Genomic DNA, 26,900 nt, shown 5'->3' on the forward strand with positions numbered 1-26,900 from the left:
TCGCCTTCAAAGATTTTATTGATTCCCGTCCGACTGGTTTTTTTAGTAAAGGGATCAATGAACTACCTATGAGATGGCAAAAGTGCATAGAAAATAATGGTTCATACTTTGATTAATTAAATATATTATATTAAAAAATATTCGACTTTTTGTTCCTCCCATACAAAACGCCAATTTCATATGTAAGGACCTAATATTCAAATTCAAAATTATTTATCCTTTCAATTTACCATCAGCACTAAAACTGTGTAATACAGAACTTAATCTGTAATACACCAAAACTATTATTAACACATTTTAAATTATTTAAATAACAATAATTACACATTCATTCTAAATCACTAAGAAAAATCATTAACTTACTTTTATTTACTGATCAAAAATTTCACTTACTTCCATCTCAACACAGAGCGTATGTCTCAGGTAACGCGGAGAAATTTACCGAGCATTAAATCTCTGAACAAACAAGTTGTTCGCGCTTACACACACACGTACAAAACGTACACTGTATCACAAGATACGCACACATACATAACATCGTTAAGGTTGTACCAACGTTATATCGAATAACATTTTTTTTTTTGTAGGAGGCAAAAACAGTGGTAGTCATTTAAATTTTATAAAGTGATCTTTACGAGAGAAATTAATGTAAACTATAAGTAGTATATTTTTATAATTGTATGTTTAACTCCAATGACTTAAATAGCATTAATTAACGCTTGACTCAACCGACTAACTTATACAAATATAAATATTTTACTAATATTATAAATGCGAAAGTTTAGATGGATGGATAGATGTTTGTTTGAAGGTGTCTCCGGAACGCCTCAACAAATCCTAATGATCTCATAGTCTAGAAGACTTTTAAAGTTTTTTTATTCCGCGCGGACAGAGTCGCGGGCGACAGCTAGTATACTTATAAAAATGTATAAAACATATTTTACTTTTATGTCTTCAATTCAAAATTAAATACTTATTTAGAATATTTATTTATATTGTTATCTAAATCACATTTCAGGACAGGTTAGATTTTTTTATTTTAATTTCCAAATCATTACCTAATTAAAAACTTTTTATAGTTTGTTGACAGTTCCGATCTTGTGGCATTACGATCAAGTTACCTTTGCCTCGACTCAAAGAAACACAGATAATGGCGCGCACACAGACGCCACCTAGCTGTCGTGCCGGTCTGCGATAGTTAACTCGGCTAGTTAACAGCATTAGACCAAATTAGATCCATGATTCAACTTGATTTATTATTTTATAACTAAATTTCGTATTTGTAGTACAATCAGTTAAGGAAATTTGGTACTTAAGAATGTTTAGTTCATTATATAAATTTAAATTATATTTGTCTCGTTATAACAAAACATTTATCAGTGTTTATGACTAAAAATACAATTTTAAAGTCTATTTACCGTACTCAGAAATTTATCTTAAAATATGGCAGACACAGAAGTCAGTCGTCAAGTGGAAACAATTCCGCTAACATCCTGACATATATGCGTACCGGAGGCCTAATTTTAGTGTTCTTTCCCTTCCCAATCTTTTCTTACAAGGAAAATATCGGAAGGAGAAGTAGATTACACGGAGGAGAATTATTTTCTGTCTGTGTGTTAGTCATCGCATCTGGAATTGCTTATAATCTATGAGCACAGCGGTCGCTTCAATATTTCGACATATTCAAGTGTGGTTCAATTGACTCAAATATAATAATTTTTTTTTTACTCTATTAAAATTACTAAAAATTAAATAAATACAACAGCATTATTATAATATAGTTTTATTATCTTTACCAATAAATAACAGATGAATAAAATAAAAAAAAGTTACCAAACGATACTAATCTTAAGAGGTACTCGTATAATGACCCTACTCAGTTTTTCAACACTGAACCAGAGGGCGTGTCTGGTGAAATTACCCCAAAATGGGGTTTTAAACACCCACTTAGCCCATCAACGTTAGCTGCTCGCTTAGTGGGATAACGATAGGTGTGTGTTTCCATTGTTACACAATATTAAAAATATTAAATGTACTGGAAAATTCCATCCAATTTTTATAGAAACAATTCCGGTCAGTTGCTTATTTTTGACTCTGCAAATTAGACATAAATTGTTTTCCTATTAATACTTTTTCATAGATACTGGTGCTATGACTCAAAAATAAAGAAATAAATACTTTACTATTGGCAGTTAAAGCCAAAAACAGTGTTAACCGTTTAATTATTTGCCTAGTAGTTATTCAAATTTAGTAACAGTTTAAGGTTTTCAAGCGCCCTGGGCGATATTTCTACGGCGCCTTTATTTTTACTATGCCTTGGGGGAGGAGAGGTTACCATGGTTATATGAGACTGTGTAATTCGTAAACCTGTAGCGCCCCATTTTGTCTATGGACCTTAAACTCCTCATATGATGCTCACTCACAACAACTAGGTTATGAGAATTAGTAGCAAGATGAATAATTAAGGAAAAAACAAACTTGAGAGGTGTCAAGGGACACCCGGATGGAACGAAGTTCCTTTCGATTAATTAGTGAAGGAACCAATGTTTATTCTATGAATAAAAAACTTAAGTCTTCACAAGAAGTACATTTTATTTCTATGCATTTTCGTTATATATTGTCACGTCGTTGCCATGGTGAAGTAGCGCTCATTCGTCGTTAACATATGTACTTATTATAGCAAAAAGTGTCGTGACAACTTTTCGTAAGAATTTTTTCCGACTAGCCCCCTTTCACAACGCGCGATAAGGAACTCGTTCCAATAACCGTTGTTTTCACATAACACATGTACACAATTTGATCTCTAACATACTCTTTGTCGTACGAATTTTGCAAACAGTATACTTTTTATACTTCAAATGTTTTATTTTCTATGATGTTATGGAAACAAACCTTCATCGTTTAGGCGTTTACCATTTGTTTAAATATAATTATTTCCCTAACAATTTATAAAACATTTCCCTTCAATAGCTTGAACTATCGAACGCTAATTTATTATATAATAACGTGATATAACCATCCTTAGAACGTTTATTTTTTTATTTGCCAGATGCTAGTCTACTATTCATCCAATCTTTAAGTAATTCTTAAATAATTTTTAATAAAATGGTTTATAAAATAGTATTTTTTTTTATATTAAATTAAATTTTAATTCAAGACTGACAGTGATAATATACCATTCAATTGACAAAATAGTTTTTGGCATCGGTCCAGTGGTAGTTGAGTTCATTACATACAAAAATACAAATCTTTCCTATTTACAATCTTACTAATATTATAAATGCGAATGTTTAGATGGATGGATGGATGTTTGTTTAAAGGTATCTCCGGAACTGCTATTCGGTTCTTGATGAAACTTGGCACAGATGTAGAACATAGTCTGGAATAACACATAGGCTACTTATTATTTTTTTAATACCGCGCGGACGGAGTCGCAGGCAACAGCTAGTATTAGTATATAAACATTAGAGGTCTCCCTTAGTGGCCTTTAGAATTCTGAATGTGACAGTGTACAAAAGACTTTCGACTAATTTCAGTGTTAAAATACAATTCAATTACACAGGTGACCTAGCTAATTTTTTTTCCCCTATTCTTCTTACAAATATACAGCAGGTCTCTCACTCGTAGATAAATAACTTTATAAATGGAGTGATTTATATAAGTTTGACGTCTAATCAAGAGATGATTTTCTATTGTTAATAAAATCACTGAAAGAATTTACCCCCATAAAAAGTTTTTGGAGGCATTTTCATCGCATCACTCTTGTACTCCTGATAAGATATCAATAGGTTACATATTTCTATACTATATGTAACAATTTAAATATATATCTTTAATTAATATCACAATTAATTATTATTAAACATATGTCTACATAAATTTATTCTTGTATCGATTTTAAAATCAAAACACCGACTCGTTTGTTGTTGAAAACAAATCTGTATCGGCACACATCATAGAAAAACAAAACAAAATAAACTTTACATTATAATAAACTAAAAGTACTTCTTTTGTTAATGAATTAAAGTTTATATTAAATATCAAATTTACAAGATAAATGCATTTACAAAATTGTCAGAAAACCAAATATAACAAAAAAATAGTAAATTCAAATATAGTCCTTAATAATAACACTAATAAGGATTAATATTAAGATGTTATTCTTATTTAGATTGTCAACGAAAATCTGTTAACGAATGGTATAATAAAAATACAAATTTAAATTAACAAATCGTCAAAATAACAAAGTCTTTTAAGTCGTTTGTTTAAAGTTCAAAATCGTATTGAATTGTGTTATCTTGAACGCATTTTAAGTTCAAATATGGCGGTTAGTGACAAGTTTGACACATGTCATTTCGGAACGAGCATTAATATAAATGGCGGGAAACTTCTTCGGCTCTTGTCTTTTTAAGGGCCATGCACGCATGATGGCCAGCCACAGAACAAATTTAATAATATTAATTAATAATTATATCAGGTCAATGAACACGCGTACTCTGTGATATATTGTCAAAATTCTAACCGCGTCTTTTTAGAACGCATAGATAATAATGAATAAAGAAATAAGAATTTTATCGGTACTTTAAATTAACCTCGTAATAATAGTATCTAACACTATAAACCATTGAATAAAATAACAAACGCTCCAGGCTAAGAGGGAGATTTTAAATTAACGATAACCGCTCCTTTGGCATCGAATAAACTAATTTAACCGTACGATTTAACCTTAATTATACAAAGCGCAAACGACTGTCCGCAGCTCACTGATCCAATGATAAAACTATAAAAGAAAACAAATATTTATTACATATAAACTCAAAATTTTCGACACTCACCAGTCACTTACCAGACTTGAAATAAAGTCTATTATTGAATGAAAATTTAACAAAAGAGATTTGTTATTAATGTTGTTCAAACGCACTCTCTATTATCCGTCTATAATTTGATTATATTTATCAAGATCGAGCTGTCAATCGCCATTACTGACGTCACACGCCATTTTGACAGCCGCTCGACCAATAACAAAGTGCATGGTAGCGTTCCAAAGCATTTGTTAAACTAATTTGAACGCGTTAATAAAAAAAAGTACTTCTAATTATTTAAATAAGTAGACATTATAAGAAAATATTATGTAATTGTTATAATAATTCATCATCATCACCGTCACCGTCATCATCATCATTTTCATCACCCTGCCCAAAGGCAAAGATGTACTACTACTACTCTTTCATGCATTTCTATCAGATGTCATATCAGAATTTACCTCCTTCTTACGCATATTTTCTTTAAAATATCCATAGATACTTTTTCCAGTCCTTCTCTACTTTTGTATCGAACCACATTCAATCTTATTACATTATTGTTAAAATGATCATCATCTCTCCGCATAATGTTTGAAGAAAAAGGTAAATGTATCCTTTATAAAGATTAAACATACTAACTAATTACAATACTTGTTAAGTTGGTAACTTTAACCAAATTAAAAACTACGGCAACAATTTAGTGTACAAAGGAAATCATCTGCCCGAAAAAAAAAAACCTTTTACCGTAGTCAAATTAGCAACATAATTAAATTTTAGCTTAACAAATTATGTCCCGTTAAAGCTGTTTAAACGAATTTAAAATTAATAAAAAAAACTTCAAGATTAAATATCTATTGTAAACTTCCGATATATTCAAAAAAGTAGTGACGCGAAAAATAAACTTATAATAGATAAATTAAACACTTTTTTATGTAAAACCGAATCTTAAGAAATCGGCAAAGAAAAAAATCAAAAGCAATTCCTCACTCGTTATCTTTATTTTGTTTGTAAAATCTTTAATGCTGTTAAAACCTCACCACCCGCGTTGATTCGAAGAAAATTGGCTTAAAACCCTCGAGAATCGAATCCACTACCTGCTTAGACTGAGTAATCCTTTCAGCCATTTAACTTTTCATGCGTCAGTGAAATCGGCACTTTGCAAACTTTTAAAATAGTTAAACCTTTAAAAAATCCTTTTAGAAAGATCTGTGCGGTTGAAAAGTTAAACCGCCACAATAGTGACAATTTTTTACTAATCCTAACTGTTATACTTAAGCCTTATAAGTTACGACTAAATGGTTATGGGTTCGGTTTATAACTAGAATGCGTTAGCTCATCTCTGTGAGGATGTGTTGATATTATGTGGATAAGGGGGTTCAGGTACGCCAGGTTTTACCAAATGCAAATCTGTAATTTCTGTCTACCACTCTAGGTTACGAGCATGTTATGTATCACGTAAGTAGATGGCGCTGTCTACTTAGTAAGCATGAGATTTAGTGTCGCGACACATCTCGTGTGACACACGACCGTTAGTGTCGATAACTAAGGGCCATCATGACGTTTAGTGCTCGTAAAGTCTTTCTGCCGTGACGTTAATACGTGATCTAACATACAAAGTTGTACGTATATATAAATATGTGTGTATAACTGTGTACTTACACAGGTAAACACTAACACTAGTGAAAACTTTTGTACACGTAGCCATCAACATCTGTTAGAAACACGTCTAGATTTGTGTTGAATCTAATTGTAACAATTGAATATAGGTTATTAATAAATACTACAGATTTTTAATGTATAGGTTATTAATTTAATGAATTGTGAATTTATTTCTCAGTTTGTGCTTACATTTGAAACAAAAGTTGATATATACAATAAGTTACATTTAAGTTATCACAAGTTGTAGCGATGATGTCTAATATATGAGCAATGAGTAATCGAACATATCAACTTCAGCTTAACTCAGTGTGCTCTGCAAGACCCTGGGGTTATCTTACTAATATTATAAATGCGAATATTTGGATGTATGTTTGAATAGATACTTGTTACTTGTATCCGAAACAGCTGCATGGATCTAACTGAATTTTGGCATAGATGTAGAACATAGTCTGGAAGATGACATAGGCTACTTATTAAGTTTTTTTAAAACCATGCGGATGAAGTCGCGAGCGAGTGCTAGTAATTAATAAAAACTTAAGGGATATCATAAAATTCCAGGAGAAATCTGTCATTTGTTTAATATTTCGTATTACGATTATTAATTAAAAAATGCAAATAAAGCAACGTTTGTTTTTTCCAGGTTTCCGTCAAATACAACGCTTTCCAAATGAGTTCCGTAGCCAAAATATATAGTTTGAGAACCATTCTAGTGGTTCACTTTAGAATCATATGCTTAAAATGTATGTAGAAAAATCCGTTCTATTATTATTTTTGATGGAAAGCGCGTAATTAGCAAGTTAAAAATATAGTCTTCAAACAAGGACAGATAACTCAAAATATTTACAATAAACCAGTGACAGGAATAATGCCAAATCAATTAACTACTTCTCATTCTGAACGCATATAAACAGCGGTTTGTATGCAGTCGACGTTAGCGTTGTAAAGGTGGCTGCATTGGGTGACGTCACTGACTATGTGTGGTCCAACTTTGTAGCTATTAAATACCATTTATGAATCTTATTGCAAGTCTCAATACTGCTATTTGTTAAGAAATCTCATTTATACTGGCTTATTTTGAAGAGATTTCATACAGTTTTATGGTTGACTTATATTTCATTTGATGCACAGAAAATTTTTGTTTTATTTAATAAATTTGCTTAAGATTTTGAATTGCATATGTCAAAATTCAAATGCTCAAATTGATAACGAAGGCCTTCGCTATTGGCTGAGAGTTACGTTACCATGGCAACCATCCATCTTTGCTGCTATTGGCTTGCAATTTTTGTCCCTTTCTCATATAACAATTACTTCAATTTACTCACCCTCTAAGTATAATAGCGTGAAAATATATAGCCTAAAGCGTGTTGTAAGTATAGGACTTTTTATTACAAAGAGAATTATTCAAAAATATGCCATGATTGCTACGATCTTGCATTATAAAGAAGTGGGTGTTTACGCTTTATTATATTGTTATAGGTTAGAAAGATCCATCCATCAAAAGAATTACTTCGATTCGTATTTTCTCGGATTGAAAAGAAGTAGTCATATGTAATCTTAATAATATTATAAAAGCGAATTCTAGATAGATAGATGTTTGTTTGAAGGTATCTCCGAAACGATTTAACCGATCTTGATGAAATTTGACACAGAAGTATTTTTTATATTTTTTTATATATTGGAAAATCTGCCGCTTGACCACGATCCCACCCGATGAAGTGATGATGTGGTCTAAAGATGGTACGCGCTTGCTTTGCAAATGCCCATTCACTCTACTCTTGAAGGCCCCCACGTCGTACTTGGACGGAAAAACTGACGCCGGCAACTTATTCCATATCCATGTAGAATATAGTCTGGAAGAATACATAGTCTACTCGTTTAGTTTTTTTTTTTTCGCGCAGACAAGGTCGAGGGCAATAACTAATTTATTTTAAATTAACAACTTTATAGATCTCTTTTGTTTTTATTGTGTAGGTTTGTATTTATATATTTGAAATGAGTTTTTCTTTTTTCAATTGCTAATATTTTATACTTTTCTAATATGCATCTTTTCCTTCTTATCTTTTCACTACTCAGGTTTATTAAGGAATAGCAGTTGCCGGCGACTTCGTCGGCACGGAATAAAAAAAACTACTAATATATATAGCCTAAGTCTAAATCGGTTCAGTACTTTCGGAAACTATTCAATGAAAACAAACAAACCTTTCCTCTTTTTAATATTATTATAGATAACCTAACGTTAGAGTAAACTTTTGCAACTTTTGATCTTTTACCGAAGAAAGAATACACAAAAAGAAATTGATGAATTTATTTGTGTATTTTTTTTCGGTTAATCTTGATTGTATTTATAGAAAGGTAAAAGTTAAAAAGTTTCAACCTCATCAACATTCATCAGATAAAATGAAAACAACACAATTTAAATGAGTAAAAACATATATTTTATATCACTCGTCTTTTAAATAACTACAATTTGCAGTTGAAACGGAACGTTACTGGGTACAGTCACAGAGAAAATTTAGTAGCTGAATATACACACAAATACACTTAAATAGTATACAATTACACTAACACAAATATTTACACACATCTAGTTTATTAAATAGTCGAAATGTACATTTTGTTAACTAACATTTATAGATAATAACAATTTAATATTTATATTTACAATTCGTTTTTTTATCTATGGCATACATGAATTAATACGAAATTAATTGGTATTTCTTTTTAATAATTTAATGAAATTTTAAATTTAAATATAAATTTATTCTGCTGGAGTTTAATATTTTTTAATTTATATTAAACAAGTTTTACTATATTTTAGTACAGTTTTCTCAGGTTATTTTATAGTGTTATACAAAGATGGCCTTATAAATTAAATTACAATTTGGCGAAATTTTACACATGCAATTATGAATTTTGAGAGCATTTAATATCTGTACTGGACTCAAATGTTTGACAGTTCAAAAGTAAATTAATTTATTATCGAACCTCGATAAGCGAAAAACCTGTCCTTGAGAGTCCTTATACGCTCCCGAACGACGACCTTCATGAGGAAGAAACTCAAGTAAGAGAGCAATCTCTACAAGCGAGAAAAATAACGCGGCCATTTTGAACTTACACTTATCCAGATTATTATGAAATCTTAGTAACATAAAAGTTTTTGATTTCTGAGATAAAACATTTCATAAGTTAATTAAGATCTTACTCTGACAGAAAAATCCAGTTAATTCTGGATTAAGCAGAGTATAATTAAATTGTGAATAACTTAATCATCACTTAGGTACATTTTTTTAAATTGTAATAGTATTTCAGATGTTTTATTAATCTAATGCCTAAATATAAGGCTTAGATAAACTATATTAATATTTACATTACAATATTTATGAATTATTATGGATCCTACATAAATAATCGTAACATAAAATTTATGTCAAATATTTTTATGTCCATGTTATTCATATTTTGGAATTGATAAATAAAAAGTAATCAAAAACAATTTGGTGATATATATTTATGGTGAAATAAAACCACGTTGACGTCAATAATATCAATCAGTGGCAGTCAAAGGGTTAAAATACGTATTTGAATAAATAGTGCCTAATAGTATTTTTTTAGATTAATACGTTGTATATGTTTTTTTTTTATTATAAGACCTTAAGAATTTTTATATTTCAGTTCAAATATTGCTTTCGCATGCTGCATAATTACGTTATAAAATCTACTAGTCTTCTAGTTATTTAAAAAAAAAAAATGGGACCCATCTGCAAGCACTTCCTTTCGGTTAAAATATTTTTCATCAAAATCGGACCACCAGGGGCGGAGTTTCGCGGTAACACACATTAAAAAAAAAAACAGTCGAATTGATAACCTCCTTCTTTTTGAAGTCGGCTAAAAATACGATTATTTACGTAGAAACCATCAGTTTATGATATTCAGAAAAGTATGTTTTATTTTGGCTTTTTCACACTGAGAAATATATGTATGTAACTATGTGATTCATATGTGAACATACTACGATACCTGATGCTTCGTAAGTCACTTGTTTCACACGAGAGGCAGAGCAATGACAGTACTCGACTACTATTATACAAGACAGAACATAACTGGCTAGAAATTATCGCTAGCAGAAATATTTGTAACAATCACCTTCGTATCTTCGTCATCAATTATGTAAAAACTAGTTGTCGCCTGCGACTCCGTCCGCGCGGAATTAAAAAAATAATAGTCTATGCGTTCTTCCAGAATATGTTCTACATCTATGCCAAATTATATCAAGATCCGTTCAGCCGTTCCGGAGATACCTTCAAACAAACATCCATCCATCTAAACATTCGCATTTATAATATTAGTAAGATTAGTATGGGAATTTTTGGTGTACTTTACGTCCAAATCGTTGACACCATGGTTATCATCACAAATATTGCTAGGCCCACTGTAACTACTATTGTTCTGCCCTTGTGTGAACCTACCATTAAATATAATTCCTAACACACTACGCGATTGCGTATTCAGCCATAAACAAGTCACAACTTTGAAGCAACCAATGAAAAGAGTTACAACTCTTATAGAATCTCTTTAGAGAGATGTATCTCTTTTTTTCTCTTTGTCTCTACAACTTCATTTGCTTAGTGCATAACTCACATGTTAGATTAATCGTAGGTTTCTGAGATCTTTGTATAAAACTTATTATCCTTGTCATCATATTTGACAAAAGAAAAATGTTTTAAACGTAGGTTTTGATCTCAGAAACCTAACGTTAAATAAGTAATACAAGATTTTAACTTCTTATTCGCTTCTTTATCCTAAAGGAACTGACTTAATACAACTAAGTTTGAGCGATTTAGTTTTTTTAATATAAATACAAAGAACGCTCATTGAAAGTCGGATGACAATTTCTAAGACATCATTATATTAATTATTTATATATATAATATAATAAAGTTAAGAATTTGATAAAGAAAAACTACAACATAAGTTTTTTTATATTTCAAAAACGAAAAAAATGATGATCGTATAAACAAAAAAGTATTGAGATTGAATGTGGATGGCTATAAAGGTAGAGGAAGAGCAAAGAAAGTATGGATGGATTGTGTGAAAGAGGATATAAGTAAGAAGGGGGTAAATTCAGATATGACGGATGATAGAGATGTATGGAGGAGTAGTATATACTGTGCTGACACTACATAGGGATAAGGGCAGGTTGATGAATAGGAATTAAGAATTTAGTGACTGTCAATTTTGACATGTCATTTTTGAAAATCCAAATATCAAAGTTCCCTAATCAAATAACCATGAACCGCGAAATGCAATAACTCCAATAAACGAATAATAATTCATAATCAGCGAGTTAATACCAAGATGTAAGCAATTAAAAAGCTAACTTCCAAAGAATAGATCGTAAAACGCGACATGGCCGCTAATCGGAAACAGTTAATGAACAAAATCTATCGCTACAAAGTTAATTGACCTGAAAATGGAATCTAGGTTTCATTAACGAATAGGTAACGTAGCAAAACACTTTTGCACACGATTGTATTGAGCTTGACCACAAGCGAACGGAACTATTTGTAAAGATTTTTGTACTAGCTTGTGGACTCCGTCCGCGCGGAATTGAAGTAGCCTATGTGTTTCCAGACTATGTTCTACGTCTGTGCCAAATTTCATCAAGATCCGTTGAACCGTTCCGGAGATACCTTCAAACAAACATTCATTCATTCATCTTAACTTTCGCATTTACATTTATTTAAATACAGTTCAAATAACAAGAGACCCAATTCCGATGACGTCATAACGAATAACCACAGTCTTTAGGCAAACATTAATTACATCAAGGTACAATAATACGCCTGTAATTTTATACCATATATATACATATATCAGTGAAAACAATACTAAACAAGAAATTCATCAATTAGTCGACTTTAAGAATTCCAAACAATGCCTTAGCTGAGCAAGTTATTGCATTTACACGGCCGACCGACACGCTCCCGCGACGTCAAATTAAACGATTAATTTAACAATGGTCGCTTAATGCCCGCCACTAATTAAAAATGCAGCTTTAATGGCATCGCTTGACGTTTCCGCGTTGACACGTGGGTGGCGGTGTTGCCAGTGTAGTAATTGGGGATTGTTTAGTGTTACCCTTTTATTGAGTTTAGTAATTTGGTAGGAAATAAAGTGAAATATAACTTTCATAGATTTAAAGGGTAAGTCCAAGGTAGGTATAACTTTTGTTTCATTCTTTTTAGAGATATAATCAAATTATTTATATTACCACAAATATAACGTAGGGCGTTTATTTAAACAGACCTCATGACGAAAGTCGATATCGTGCAACATTCAAAATTATCTAAGCATTCTTTATTTTGACATTGTTAAATTACTTCTTGAAACAATCTCACAATACATGTCAAAAGCAAACGTGAGATCATAATCGCTAATATCGGCCACCATTGACAAATAGCCGTCCGGAACAATCGTCAACAGTTTAAAAACAATTTGATTTCCTCGCGAGCAATTACCGACTGCGATGCCAGCGCCTGATACCGACCTATACACATCTCTTAATAACAGCCCACAAACTATACAAACCATAGACTTTTCAAATACATCCCTCTCGCTCTCTCCCATTGTCTACCATATAGCTATCCTTTTCTAACGTTGACAGCTCCAAAACCATAGCCTATCAACGTTTAAAATCAAACCGTCTAATTATACCCACATCAGTAGAGGAACGCATCAAAGGAGGCAATATTAATTAATTTAATCCCCCAAACTTATTATAATGGGCCCCAATTTTGTTATCTAATAATACATGACGCGCTAACAAGAGTCGTTATGACGCCATTTTGAATCCCGTTAATTTAATGACACGGCGACTTGTTTAGAATTAAATAAATGAGCGCGGTATGAATTGAGACAAATTAATGCTTGAATCCGTTATAAATATGTATTATTTTTTTATTGGAGTCATCGTTATCGAATTACATTTAATTATAAATCTGTCTTACTCATAAATAAGGAATGACTTAATTTTACATTTTACATGACACCAAATGCCTTAATAGATTGCTATTGAAATAAATAAGAATAATTTGCCTATAATTAAATATTAAAAAACAATATTTACAAATAGTCCTGACTATCACTGAAATTTACGTCTCATTTTCACTCTCACTTAATTCGTCCATGTCCATGTCGATCAGTTCTTCATCTTCATCGTAAGAGTTATTAAACTGACTGCCGTCGTCAGGTTTGGTGCCGGAGGAACCAGATTTGGTGCCAGTCTTTGCTTCCTCTTCTTGCTGCATCCTTTTATGCTTCGTTCTTCTGTTTTGGAACCAAACTTTCACCTGAGGACAAGAAATTTATATTTAGATAAATTTTTAGGTTATCTTAGACTAGCTGTTGCCCGCGACTCCATCCACGCGGAATAAAAAAAAACTTTATTAGCCTGTGTGACACAGACTATTTTCTACATACATATATCCAAATTTCAGCGATATCCCTTTAACCATTCTGGAGATTCCTTCTAACAAACATACATCTATCTAAATTTTTCCCATTTATAAAATTAGTAATACATACAGAAATAGTAACAGTAAGTAAGTACATCTGTTACATAATGAATTACCTAAGTAACTTTACATAAACGTTACAAAGTTTTTACCCACATAATATGATGTCATCAAAAATAACAACAAAAGAATATCACCCTTTGCTAAAAATTATCCCCTCGATAACACTATTGTACGAAAACCATAGAAAATTTTCCAAACGCTCACAAAAGCTTTTCCCGCTCAAAAAAACATCCGCCATCTTGTTACGCTATTTGTCACAGACGTAATGGCTCGTGAAATCTATTCAAGTCTCCGTCGGTGGTGCTTTTGAAAAATTATACTAAATGCAGAAATACGAAATGCTGGCAAAGGGGGGGATATTGCATAATAAGCTATTTACTCCTTCATTCAAGTTTATTTATTGCTATGTATTCATATTATTGGTATACTTTGAATTGTCGTGAGATTTTTTTTTAAATAAATACCGACAAATAAAACAAAAGCCTGTCTCTTAATCATTGCTGCTATTCTAAGGTGGCCTTTTGTACGATTCCTACTTAATTAGAAACTAGCTGTCGCCAGCGGCTGTGTCCGCGCGGAACTAAAAAAACTTAATAAGTAGCCTATGTCTTCTTCCAGGCTATGTTCTACATCTATGCCAAATTTCATCAATATCTGTTGAAGCGTTCTTTAGATACTTTGTAACAAACATCCATCCATCTAAACTTTCGCATTTATTAAGTTGTTTTTATAGTCATATTTTATAATATAAATATTATTACACATGTAATTTTGAAAATAATCAACACATTCGCAATTTCATTTCACCGATAACGGATTTATACGAGAAATATTATTTATAACGATTACAAACGTGAAAATAACTAAATCAATTCGATAGCGGGCAATTTCTTGCAATCGGAACATTGGTACAGCGAGCAAATTGCAATTTAATGTTGATATGAATTTTAATAGAAAAACTAGTAATTTATATAGATATACGAATAATATTTTAAAGGAATATTCTTTTTATTTCAACCTTATAAAATACTAGCTGTCGCCTGCGACTCCGTCTTTAAAAAATCGTAATATGTGTAGAACATATTACGATTTTTCTGTGCCTAATTTCATCAAGATCCGTTGAGTCGTTCCGGGGATACCTTCTAACAAACATCTATCTAAACATTCGCATTTATAATTTTAGTAAGATGGCTACTTAGTAGAGGAAGACTGAAATAAGTATGGTTGGATTGCATGAAAGAAATGCATGAAAACTGTTCAGATTTAATGGCTGATAGAGACTACGTAAGGAGATGATGACATAATCTCTTAACAAAAAGCACGAATTGAAAATTATAAACAAAAATACGATAGAAAGAGACAAAAGTAGGTATCGAAATGGAATGTAAACAAAGTAAGCCCTTAAGTTATAGAGGGGGATTCCCCATTCTAAATTAGATTACTCTTCACGGTACATTAGCAATATATCGACATCAAATATCAATTTAGTCACATCCTATGTCACCCTTTATGTTATGGTTAATCGTGCATGAAAAAAATGGGTGATTTTTGAACCATAAACTTATAGAAAAACTAGCTGTTTGTCTGTTATTTCGTTTAAGTAAAATAAAACTGATTACATATCTCAGTATATTATAAAATACCTGTGTTCCTTTCATTCAAATTGATGTGTTTGTTCGCATTAGATGGTTGGATTGATAGATAGATTGGTTTGATTCATCCAAACTTACGCAATTACATCTGTATAAATTAGAAACACCAGGACGGCAGACAATAAGCTTTTATTCCGTTATTAAATCCTTATTCTAAAACTATATACGTATTAACATTTACTATTGCATATAACTCTATTCACTCCTACATGTTGTTAACTTCCCGCGCCATTTTCTTACTTATTTTTATACCTATCTTTTTCTAATACAAAAAAGGCAAAGGTCTTGGTGGCCATTATGCCACTTCGTTGGCAGAATGTTAAATTCTGAATTCAAAAACATCAGTAAAAGATAATATTTCCAATTAACATTTTAAACTGTAAGTCTACATTGAAAATGTATTTTTAAATATGTTTTGTAAACATGTTTCGGTAGTGAAAACTCAGTAATATGATAATTTAAAAGTAATTTTTCGCGATATGTTTTTTTTTACAAATTACATTCTCCGTTCCATGTTATTAAGTTTATTACCATATTTTAGTAATTATCATTAATAATTCTAGACGTAATACGATGTTTAACACATTGCAATGATTTATCCGTATTTCTGTCTGTTACAACGTTTATTTATAATTATTATATTACAATGTTATAACGTTAATATTAACATATTGTTTATGCAAATTAAACTTTATAAATATGTGTGTAAAGTGCTATTTTCTATGAACAATAGAGCATCTGCTTTTGCACCTGCAACTTGCGTTGTTTACGATATGTTAAGGTAGTGACACATTAGATGGATAGTGAGTTTTGCAATATGTTGTGAGTTGTAAGTATCGTTTATTTGTCTGTCTTGTGATCATATGTTTATTATTGTCTACCAATTTCAATACGACATTTATTAATAAAAAAAGTTAAAACAAATGACTTGATTTCAAACAATGATATTAGATATAGGTTAGTTTTTTTTATAATTCAACAAAAAAAAACTTAATAGCCTATGTATTCTTCAAGGCTATGTTCTACATCTATACCAAATATCAACGAGATCCATGCAGCTGTTCTAGAGATACCTTCTGACAAATATCAATTCATCCATACATCCAAACATTCGTATTCATAATATTAGTACGATTATAGAAAATGTTTTATAGTTTTACTTAAATTAGTTATGAACATATGCTAGTCAGAAAGACCAGAAAAAAGAACACGATGGTAGGTCTGGTTTAAAAGACAGGACATTGTCCCAATAATTATCTTAACGTTACATCTGGGAAAGTGGTTTTATTATTATTAATATCTAGCTGTCGCAGTCTGTGCGGAATTTAAAAAATGTAATAAGTAGTCTATGTATTCATCCAGACTATGTTCTACATCTGTGCCAAATTTCATCAAGATCCGTTGTACCGTTCCAGAGATTCATCCATCCATCTCAACATTCGTAATTATAATATTAGTAAAATAAAGTGTAAATGAACGAAGATAAAGTTTACATTTTTTATCTAGTCTGTGTCATTAGCATCCATGGAATGTGTCACAAACCTAAAGCACAAGTACCCAATCATTAGCGTCGCATGTGCGAACGAACCACTCATAAATTACAAATTTAACTTCATTTTAAATACAATATTTGAACAACGAAACCTCACAATAATATCCATACAAATGACATGTTAACACAAAGTTACATTAAGCGATTTTAGCATTATTTACAAAGTAATAAAGTTGTTATTAGCTTGTATTCTAAAGGATGTTTTAGTGCCGTAAAAGGCAGATTTACAGTGCCTAAATATAGGTATAGCTTTAAAGGTAATGGGTTTGAGATGCTGTTAAGTTGGTACAATGTAACTTGAAGTATAGCCAACATAATAATAATAATAATAATAATAATAATTTTATTTCAAGCTACAAAATGTTATGCTCATAATTTTGTTAGTAAAAACACTTATTAACTATGTTAGTAACAATATAAATGGATACTATATACAATTATTCACCGCCATGTGGAGCTTTAGGCAGTAACTTACATATTTACAATCTAGCCTGCAGGCAATCATGTTGAGGACGTTGTTCGGGCTGGCTCGCACCCTACGCACCAGAGATGCGCATTTTTTCCGCATTGTGCCATAAAAGCAGTCAACGCGCGCTTTTGCGAACATCCCTGAAGCGCTACAGAAGCGAGGCAGCCCCATCAACAACCTAAATGCGTTGTTGTACTGAACGCGAAGGGCGTTATAGGACTTTTGCTTGTAGCTCGCCCATAGACTACTCGCATAGAAGCTTGTGCAGTATGCTCTGAAAAGAGTAATTTTTACCTCTTTTGAGCAGCGAGCAAACCTGCGAGCAATCATGTTGGCCCTCACCGATAACGCCCTCCGCTCCCTTTCTATGTCACAGTCGTCGTTGAGATCCGTGGTAATGATGTGTCCTAGGTACTTAAACTGATATACCCTACTCAAAATGGAGCCACAGAGTTTAATGTCAGGTACAGGATTTATATCACGATTCCTACCACATTTCTCAAATATCATGTATTCACTTTTCTTTACATTATAAATTAAACCGTGGTTAATCGCGTACTTTTCGCAAATCCCTAGTAATTTCCTCAGGCCACAGACCGATGCGCTCAGCAGCACCATGTCATCTGCGTAACTAATATTATTTACACAGACTTGATCAACATGGCAGCCGACATGTTGACTGCTCAGCGCAACGATCAGGTCATTGACGTACAGGTTAAACAAGATAGGGGAAGTTAGTCCTCCTTGCCTTACACCACACTCCAGCTTATACGGATCTGAGTACATATTAGACCACTTAACAACATTGACCTGGCTTCCGTACCAGAATTGGAGAATTTTTACGATGTTATTAGGAACTTTTTGTTCATCTAATTTCTTCCATAGTGTTTCATAGGAAACCAGGTCGAAAGCCTTAGACAAATCAAGGAAACCAGCAAACACTCTAGTATTTCGAGAAGTATAATAATCAATCGTTTGTTTAAGGCATAAGATCGCACTTTCTGTGGAAAGTCCCGGACGGAAGCCGAACTGGTTGTCGTGAATTTTTACATATTGATTCAACTTAGTATTCAGTATTCCGTCCAGGACCTTCGCCGCAATCGTCGCCAACGATATGGGCCTGTAATTATTTTTATCTGATAAATTTCCCGTTTTATTTTTTACTACAGGGACAACCACAGTTTTCGTAAGTTTCGATGGCAAGTATGAACAGTTAAGGCACAGCGAATAAAACATGCTCAGGACTTTTGCGATATGCGGCCCCGCGTACAAAATGTGCTCAATGCTGAGCCCGTCGTGACCAGGAGATTTTCCTTTGGCAATTGATTTAATTGTGCGGACCACATCCTCCTCCGTTATACAAGTAGCCAAGTTACCATTGGGCGGCTCAACATTGTGCACCGGCGCTACCTCTGTTACAGATTTGACCAAGAAATTGTCTTTAAACATGTTAGCAATGTCTTTAGAACCGGTAACACCGTCGACACTCACAGGCAGGCCAGGCGAAACTTTCAACTTGTTGGTATTTTTCCAAAAACCCCGAAAATCTTTTTGGGAATGAAGAAAGGCTAGCCGATCCATCTTGATTTGGTCTTGGTGGTCTTGACACCACTTCAACCTGGATTTAAACAGTTTTCTCGATTTACTCATCTTGTCATATATATATCCCGATGAGGGTTTACCGTACAATACCCACATTTGAAAATTCAGCCTAGCCTCTCTGTGTGCGGCCTTTACATAGTCGTTCCAGCCAATCACTGGTTTCCTACGTTTTATATAAGTTTTACATTTCTTTGCCGCATCACTCAGAACATTTACAATATCATCATATAATTTATCAATTGTCGTTTTACAGCTACATCTATTTGAAAAACAATTTACACACATTTTAAGTTCTAAAGAGATATCTATAGATTTAAGCTTTTTGTTACATTCCGCATAATATAAATCAATTTGTTCATTACTTCTTTCACCCCATAATATTTCATTATGAACAATGTTTTGATTTACTAATTTTGGAGTTAAAACGTTTAGCCTGCACTCAGCAACTATAGGAAAGTGATCAGACCACCATACGTCACATTTAACGTATATATTACATATAGCACACTTCGCAGCCTGCGTCGTTACTAAATGATCGAGCCATCTCTTAGACCCGTGAGCTTCACTTACGAAGGTGTACGTATCAGACGAATATCCTAACATATCTACATCTACGCAAAACCATCTTTGTTCGTTACAAAAGTTCAAAAGTTCATAAAAAAAGAGTTCATTAGGATGGGCGTTAAAATCTCCCAATATAAAAGTCGATTCTACGCCATACTCATTCACTAATGCACTCATCGCACCGAGACAGTCCGTAAATTCAGGCAGATTTTCCTTCGTATCCGTTGGCATATAGACACTTATTACTATAAGAGGTCTTTCACTTGTTATTATTTTTATAGCACAGATGCGCGGATTATCACACTGCAACACAAGAACGTTCTGAAATACTTTTTTATTCCACAATAGGGCGACTCCGCCGTACGGTCTTCCTCGCAGCATACCCACTGACGTATCCACCGCAGATGTTCCCGTGTAACTAAAGTTGTTATCAATGCTGCTGAGATAGGGTATGTCCTGCGGCAACAGCCAGGTCTCCTGTAGTGCAATTACGTCACAGCATAAGCAAAGTTCACGGATGCCTTCTATGGAACGTTTTACATTTTTACAGTTAAAACTAGCAATTTTTATTATTTCCTTATTCATCATTATTTTTATCTTTTAGGCCGTCTTTATTAAATGCATTATTGGATCTATATTTCATATTCACAAAACGTCTAAAAATTATGCCTGTAGGCCAAATAGTTTCATCCAAGAATATATCTAATTTACTTTGTGGGATAAAAAATTTATATGCTTTGTAGCTATCATGCTTTTTGATATCAATTTTTTCCAATGTCACCAATTCATTTGTCTTTAGTCTAATATAATTAATTATTTCATCATCTTTTGTGTCGTTGTGAATATTAGAAATGAATATTGGTATCATTCGTACAGCCGCTTTAAACATTCCTTCACCATCTTTTGCAACTCCCGTTTTGCCCGCAAACCGGTATTTATTTTTGAATCGTTTCACTGTTGACCACTCGCTCTCATTACTATTTTTTTCATTTTGGGGGTATTCCGCAAACACTTCGGCCGGTCGCTGCATACTGTTATCGCACAGCTGATTTGAAACCGCCGCCGCACTCTGTTTGCAAACATTACTCGGATGACTCACCGGCTTGTTTTGCTTCGTATAATTTCTAACACACTTAACGCTTTGAATCTGTGACTGTTGCATGGAATTATTACTACAAGTATTAGTTTGCGTATTGGTTTGCACTACTTCTCGGTATTCACGGCGACCGTTATTGTTGTTATTTGTACTAATCATTGCCAACTGTTCTTTATTATTATCCGACAGCTCAGTGTCGTTTACATGCGATAGTCCTATAGGCCCACTATCCATATTCCAGGCGCCACGCTTTGTGTCAATGTTGCAAATCGGAGTAGGTAGAATTGAAGCATATTTTAAATTATTGACCTCTGTTTTAAGCTCATCTACCTGTTCATTTGTGGCATACGTCGATTTAATACACTCGATGTCACTTTTAAGTCTAATTAGATCCTTTAACAATGCCGTGCAGTCCAGATGATCAAATGTTATCGGTGGCAGTTTTTCTAACTGTTTGGCTACGTATACCGGTAATATATCCGGATCCGTTGATTTAATTATACCTATGATATCATCCACATCACGATTCTCCTTTCCTTTTCTTTTTCGTTGAATTTTTCGTTTATCGGCTGGCAAAGCACTGTATAACAGAGATTTAGATTTTTCAATCTCCTCCTTCGTAAATGAAGACGTGCAAAGTCTTATTAACGTCTCTTCGTCTACAACAGATACTTTATTCTGTATATATGCTAGCAATTCATCAATAACGATGTTACACACATTACACTTCACAATATCAGACATTTTATACGTTTACTACCGCAAAACATTCACATAATTATATATTTTTAACGGACGCAGCAAATGCGTGTCCGCGTTCGGCGAATGCGCGCGCGTAACGTAACTGTAACGTAATAAAATTATGAAGTAAAGGTTATGCACGGAAGGTGCGAATACGACCAGGGTTATAACAGAAGCTTTCTCCATAACCTCATAAAAGCATTGAATTTAATTATAAAATTACCTTATTAATATTATAAATGCCAATATTTGAATGGATGGATGGATGTTTGTTTGATGGTATCTCCATAACAGCTCAATGGAACTCTATGAAATTTGGTATAGATGTAGAACATAAAGCTTACTAATTAAGTTTTTTTAACCACATTTACTTTATAATATTAATAAGACGACATACTTGTATGAAACACTATCTATCATCATCATCATCATCAGCTCACTATAAGTCCCCACTGAGGGGCTTGGAGCCTACCCCAAGTTAGGGGTGACTAGGTCATAGTCAACCACGCTGGCCAAGTGCGGGTTGGTTGACTTCACACATATCATTGAATTTCTTCTCAGATATGTGCAGGTTGCATCACGATGTTTTCCTTCATCGTAAGAACGTTGGATAAATGTACATATGTAAATATAAAACACATTAATACATGACGAGATTCGAACCCAGGACCTGCAGATTACAAATCAAATGCTTAACCTCTGAGCCACCAACGCTCAACACTATGCTGATTTGTATTTTTTTCTTCACAAATAAGATCTTTTTTAATAACTTATCTTTTAATAAAGTTAAAATAAACTACTCTACCATTATTAGTCCTTTCTTAAAAAATGTGTCATTGTCGTAGTATACATTTTGTCAAATATAATTTAAAGTTTAACAAAATGTATTTAAACAAGTATTACAGTAGAAATGTAGAAATTTTCAAAGCTTTTCAAAATAACAAAATTTCGCTTAGAAATAATGTAAAGAAGAAAATATAATCTCAAATCTCATCCCCTTAAACTAGAGTAGCTACACGTCCCATAGGCCCATTTGTCGTTCAACGTTAACGCATCCGTCAAGAACGTATTCCCACCCCCATCCCTTAGGGTTGGCAACGAGTTTTATGTTATCACCATTAGGGTGAGAATTCTTATTACTTTTGATATATTTATTATGTTACAGCAATATCAAGTTACAATATAGTACCTTATATAAAAATGAAAAAGACAAGATAGATTCTTTATGTCTAAAACGATTTCTGTCGAAACTTATTATGAAAAAAACTAATGTCTCTTTTCAATAAAGAGAATGTGAGATATATCAAAGTGTTTCGGTTAATTTCGGTAAAGTTTCGTATAAACTCCTTATCAACTTGTAAAAAAAATACAGTGGAACCTTAACTAATCTAAGATTTCTTGTTGTTGACTGGATTTTTCCGTAAGAATAAGATCTTAATATTCATGAAAAAAAATCAATAAAATAACAATCATCTTTTTGATAATTATGAAACACTAGCTGTCGCCCGCGACTCCGTCCGCGCGGAATAAAAAAAACTTAAATAGAAGCTTATGTGTTCTTCCAGACTACATTTTATATCTATGCCAAATTTTCATCAAGATTCGTTCAGCTGTTCTGGAGATACCTACAAACAAACATCCATCCATCCATTTAAACATTCGCATTTATAATATTAGTAAGATTTCAACTTAGAAATTAAAAACTTTTGTGATACTACGAATTTATATACCTTGATAAGCGAGAGTCCAAGGGGACTCGATATTTTCCTAGCTTATAGAGATCTCTCTTACACGAGTTTCTCGGATAAAGAAGTCGTCCGTCGGGACCGGTCAATGAGTCTCTCTTATAGAGGTTTCCAAGTTCAACTTGACTATGTATATGGTTATGTATGTATGGTTTCAAACTCTTAGTTTCAGATTGAAATGCAAAAATCCATAAAATATTAAACCTCTATCGAACAAATAATATTGAAACTCTTTTGTTTTTCTATTTCTTCAAAACAATGTAAATATTTGACAATATACTGCGATAAAAGATAGCATAAAAATTAAAAAAAAAGACATAGGATTTATGAATTTCAACTAAGCTATAAACCTAGCAAACAAGCCATTAAACAATTATAACGATCCGTTGCAAATTTAACGCCCGAAATTTCATTGTAACAACAATAAGCGAAATAACGCAATAACGCATCTGCTATATAACTATTAGCCGACCACTTTAAAACGCACCCTAAAAATTTTACAAGTTACTCAATTTCAAAGGTCAACTTTCCCTGTACGAGTTAACAATGGTTTAATAGAAGGGGGACTAAGACCCCACAATATCGCTACCAGCACTGAATAAATAGAGGGCATTCAAAACATGCCCAGAAATACGATTAAGTACTTATGTACCCTATTATACTCTACCCCGACGGATTAGCGAGCGCATGAGACGGATATACGATTTTATACAAGAGTAAAAGAGATAGCATTCGAAAGGGGAGATGCGGCAATTAAGGGGTAGAGCGTGAATTGGGCCAAAATTTAAGCGGAAAGCTATTTATCCGTATATTACTTTATTGTCGATCCATTAGCGTGCGAGAGGGATAGCTGTATGAGATAGAAAGAGATGCTACGATGCGACAAATTGGGGTTGTTTGACATTTGCAATTTTAACGAGATGTAGGGCTGTCGAGTTTTTTTTATAGCGTATTATTCTTGTATATTCATCCTGGGAGAAATATGTTATGGAGATTTTCATAATTGTGTTGCTGAAATATATTTTTAGGTTATAATTATATTGCAACCCTAAGGAATAAGAGTTAATTATTCGATTTAAAAGTGACATTTGTTACTTAAAATGCTTATATTTTAGTTAATAGGCTAATAGTTAATGCTTATATTTTAGTTAAAAGGCACAGTTTATTTTATCTCGAGCACAAAGCACCGAGACTTAGTTTAACGGAATCTGTTAGGTTTTTTTAGATATGCATCTGTATCTTGGATTAACTCATTAGAAAAAAATTTAAAATATAAAAATTAAAAACCATTAATGCTTAAAAACTACATATAAATGTCAATATTGATTCTTTTCGTTTTTTCTCTACTTTTAAAAAAAAATCCGATCGGAAGTAGAAATTAAAGATTATTATAAACAGCTATAACTCTAATTTTACAAAGGTTACAATTATCCTCAATCTCCCCAAAACGAAAGAGACAGATTGATTGGTAAGAAAGAGACATCGCTATGACATTTGATATTGTTAAGAAAGTGTCAATGGGTGCCTAATAATGAAGTCTATTGTACTTTATAATTGGTCAGTGAACAGTTAGTTTGTAATCAGTAGCCAAATTATATACTCTATAGAAAATTATGGGACGCCATTTTGTGAATAAATTTAATAAATAATTGCCTTGTGTAAGATTTTTTTTAGAGTTGAAATCAGTTTTGTCAAGATAGAGTCCGCACATTAAAAATTACGATAAAGGGGATAAAGCTACCAGAAGTTTATTTATCAATAAAATATTTTCGTTTAATTTTGTTATAACATTTTTATGAAAAACGGAAAAAATGTCGGGGTAAAAATATTCATAAAGAATATTTTCTTTGATTTTTCTACTTTACTTTGATAAGAAACAATACTTTTTGAAGAAACAAAGTGTTTAATGTCAATATGTATTTTTATTAAATTGGCTGTAAGGATCATGGGCCTTTGCCTATTTCTGTGTTTTCTTTTTTTTAATACAGATAACCATTAACATTGTAAGTACATCAGCGTAGCGTTGCCTAACAAATATTAATTATAAATAATAAATTTACACTGTGATAGTGTAACATAATTAAACACAATGAATATATAGAGAGTTAAAACATAAAATTTTATTGCAACCTATTTTAGGGTTGTTCAATCCGGAAGCAGATCAACTTCCGTTGCGATTCGACTGCCGTTTACGAGCGCACATCCCTATTTCGGTACTGTTAAGTATTTTTTATTGTCAACGGTTATAACTGATATCCGTTAACGCACAACGGTTCTGTTATTAAACGTTAATAAAGCTTATATCTAGATATTTTTTTGTAATAAACAAAATTGAAGACAAAAATATTCTATAAATAAAAAGATATTTTCCAATAGTTTTTTCAATTGTTCTTTTTTATCTGTTTGATCTTTTTCGTTTGATCTTTTTATTATTTTACTAATACTATAAATGTGAATGTTTAGATGGATGGACGGATGTTTGTTTGAAAGTATCTCCAGAACAGCTGCTTGGATCTCGTTGAAATTTGGTAGAGGTTGAGCATAGTGTGAAAGAACATATAGGCAACTAATTAAGTTTTTTTTTAATTCTGCGCGGACGGTGTCGCGGGCGACAACTAGACTTTAATAATAATTAGTACAAAATTTTTATAACTTAATTCTTTTTATCAAGTTTACATACATATTACTTGCTCAAGTTGACGTATCATTTTTGCATACTTTATTTTGACAAAAGTTCTATTGTTTTTTTTTTTGCATAGATTAAAAATCTACCTTATTTATTTATTTTTCATTTTAATTTAAATTAGTTTAGTTAGTTAAATCTGATACTAAGTACCTATTGGAAAAGTTAAATTACTTTAAGTTTCCTTGATAACAATAATTAAAGATTTATGTTAGCTGGAATATCTTATATTGTGGCATTATACCGAGATATGAGAGGCGTTTCGCGCCCCCTGCAGGGGGTTGTGTTGACACAGCCCCGCCCCTAGGGGTGACGGGGAACATTGGGCATGCGCCAACACCTATAGACATATTTGAATCAATACCTTTGACTATCTTTTATACATAACTATATCATTATGTCTTATACCTTCTATATAACTGATAATTTAGGTAGAAAAGTTAGTACTTTTTTATTAAGATTTTCTATGTCCCTTATCCCCATCTGAACTAATCCAACTGGAATCCAATACCCACGTATTATATATAATTATCCGTGAAACATCAAGTTAATACCAACATTGTGTTTATTGTAACTTAAAAAAACTTAGCACCAACAAACAGGGTATAAATTACCACAAGCCAAGTATACCATTTTACATACCTTAACAACCTCATTGAAACCTTTCAATAATTTCAGAAATCCTTGAGAACAAAATATTTGTTTTTTTGTTACTAATACGTTTAATTACGCACCCTAAAAATTTTACAAGTTACTCA

General features: G+C 32.4%; 1 protein-coding gene across 1 annotated transcript in view; it reads right to left on the minus strand.

Annotated features, from left to right (window-relative positions):
* Positions 1–12,882: 12,882 nt before the first annotated feature.
* Positions 12,883–26,900, minus strand: part of LOC106715867 (homeotic protein empty spiracles) — a 34,024-nt gene continuing 20,006 nt past the window's right edge. Inside the window, exon 3 of the mRNA XM_045684007.1 lies at positions 12,883–13,810. Coding sequence (XP_045539963.1) covers positions 13,613–13,810 — 198 coding nt within the window. The 3' untranslated portion in view covers positions 12,883–13,612. The remainder of the gene's footprint in view (positions 13,811–26,900) is intronic.

Source organism: Papilio machaon, chromosome 24 (genome assembly GCF_912999745.1).
Source record: "Papilio machaon chromosome 24, ilPapMach1.1, whole genome shotgun sequence".
Taxonomy (NCBI): Eukaryota; Metazoa; Arthropoda; class Insecta; order Lepidoptera; family Papilionidae; genus Papilio; species Papilio machaon.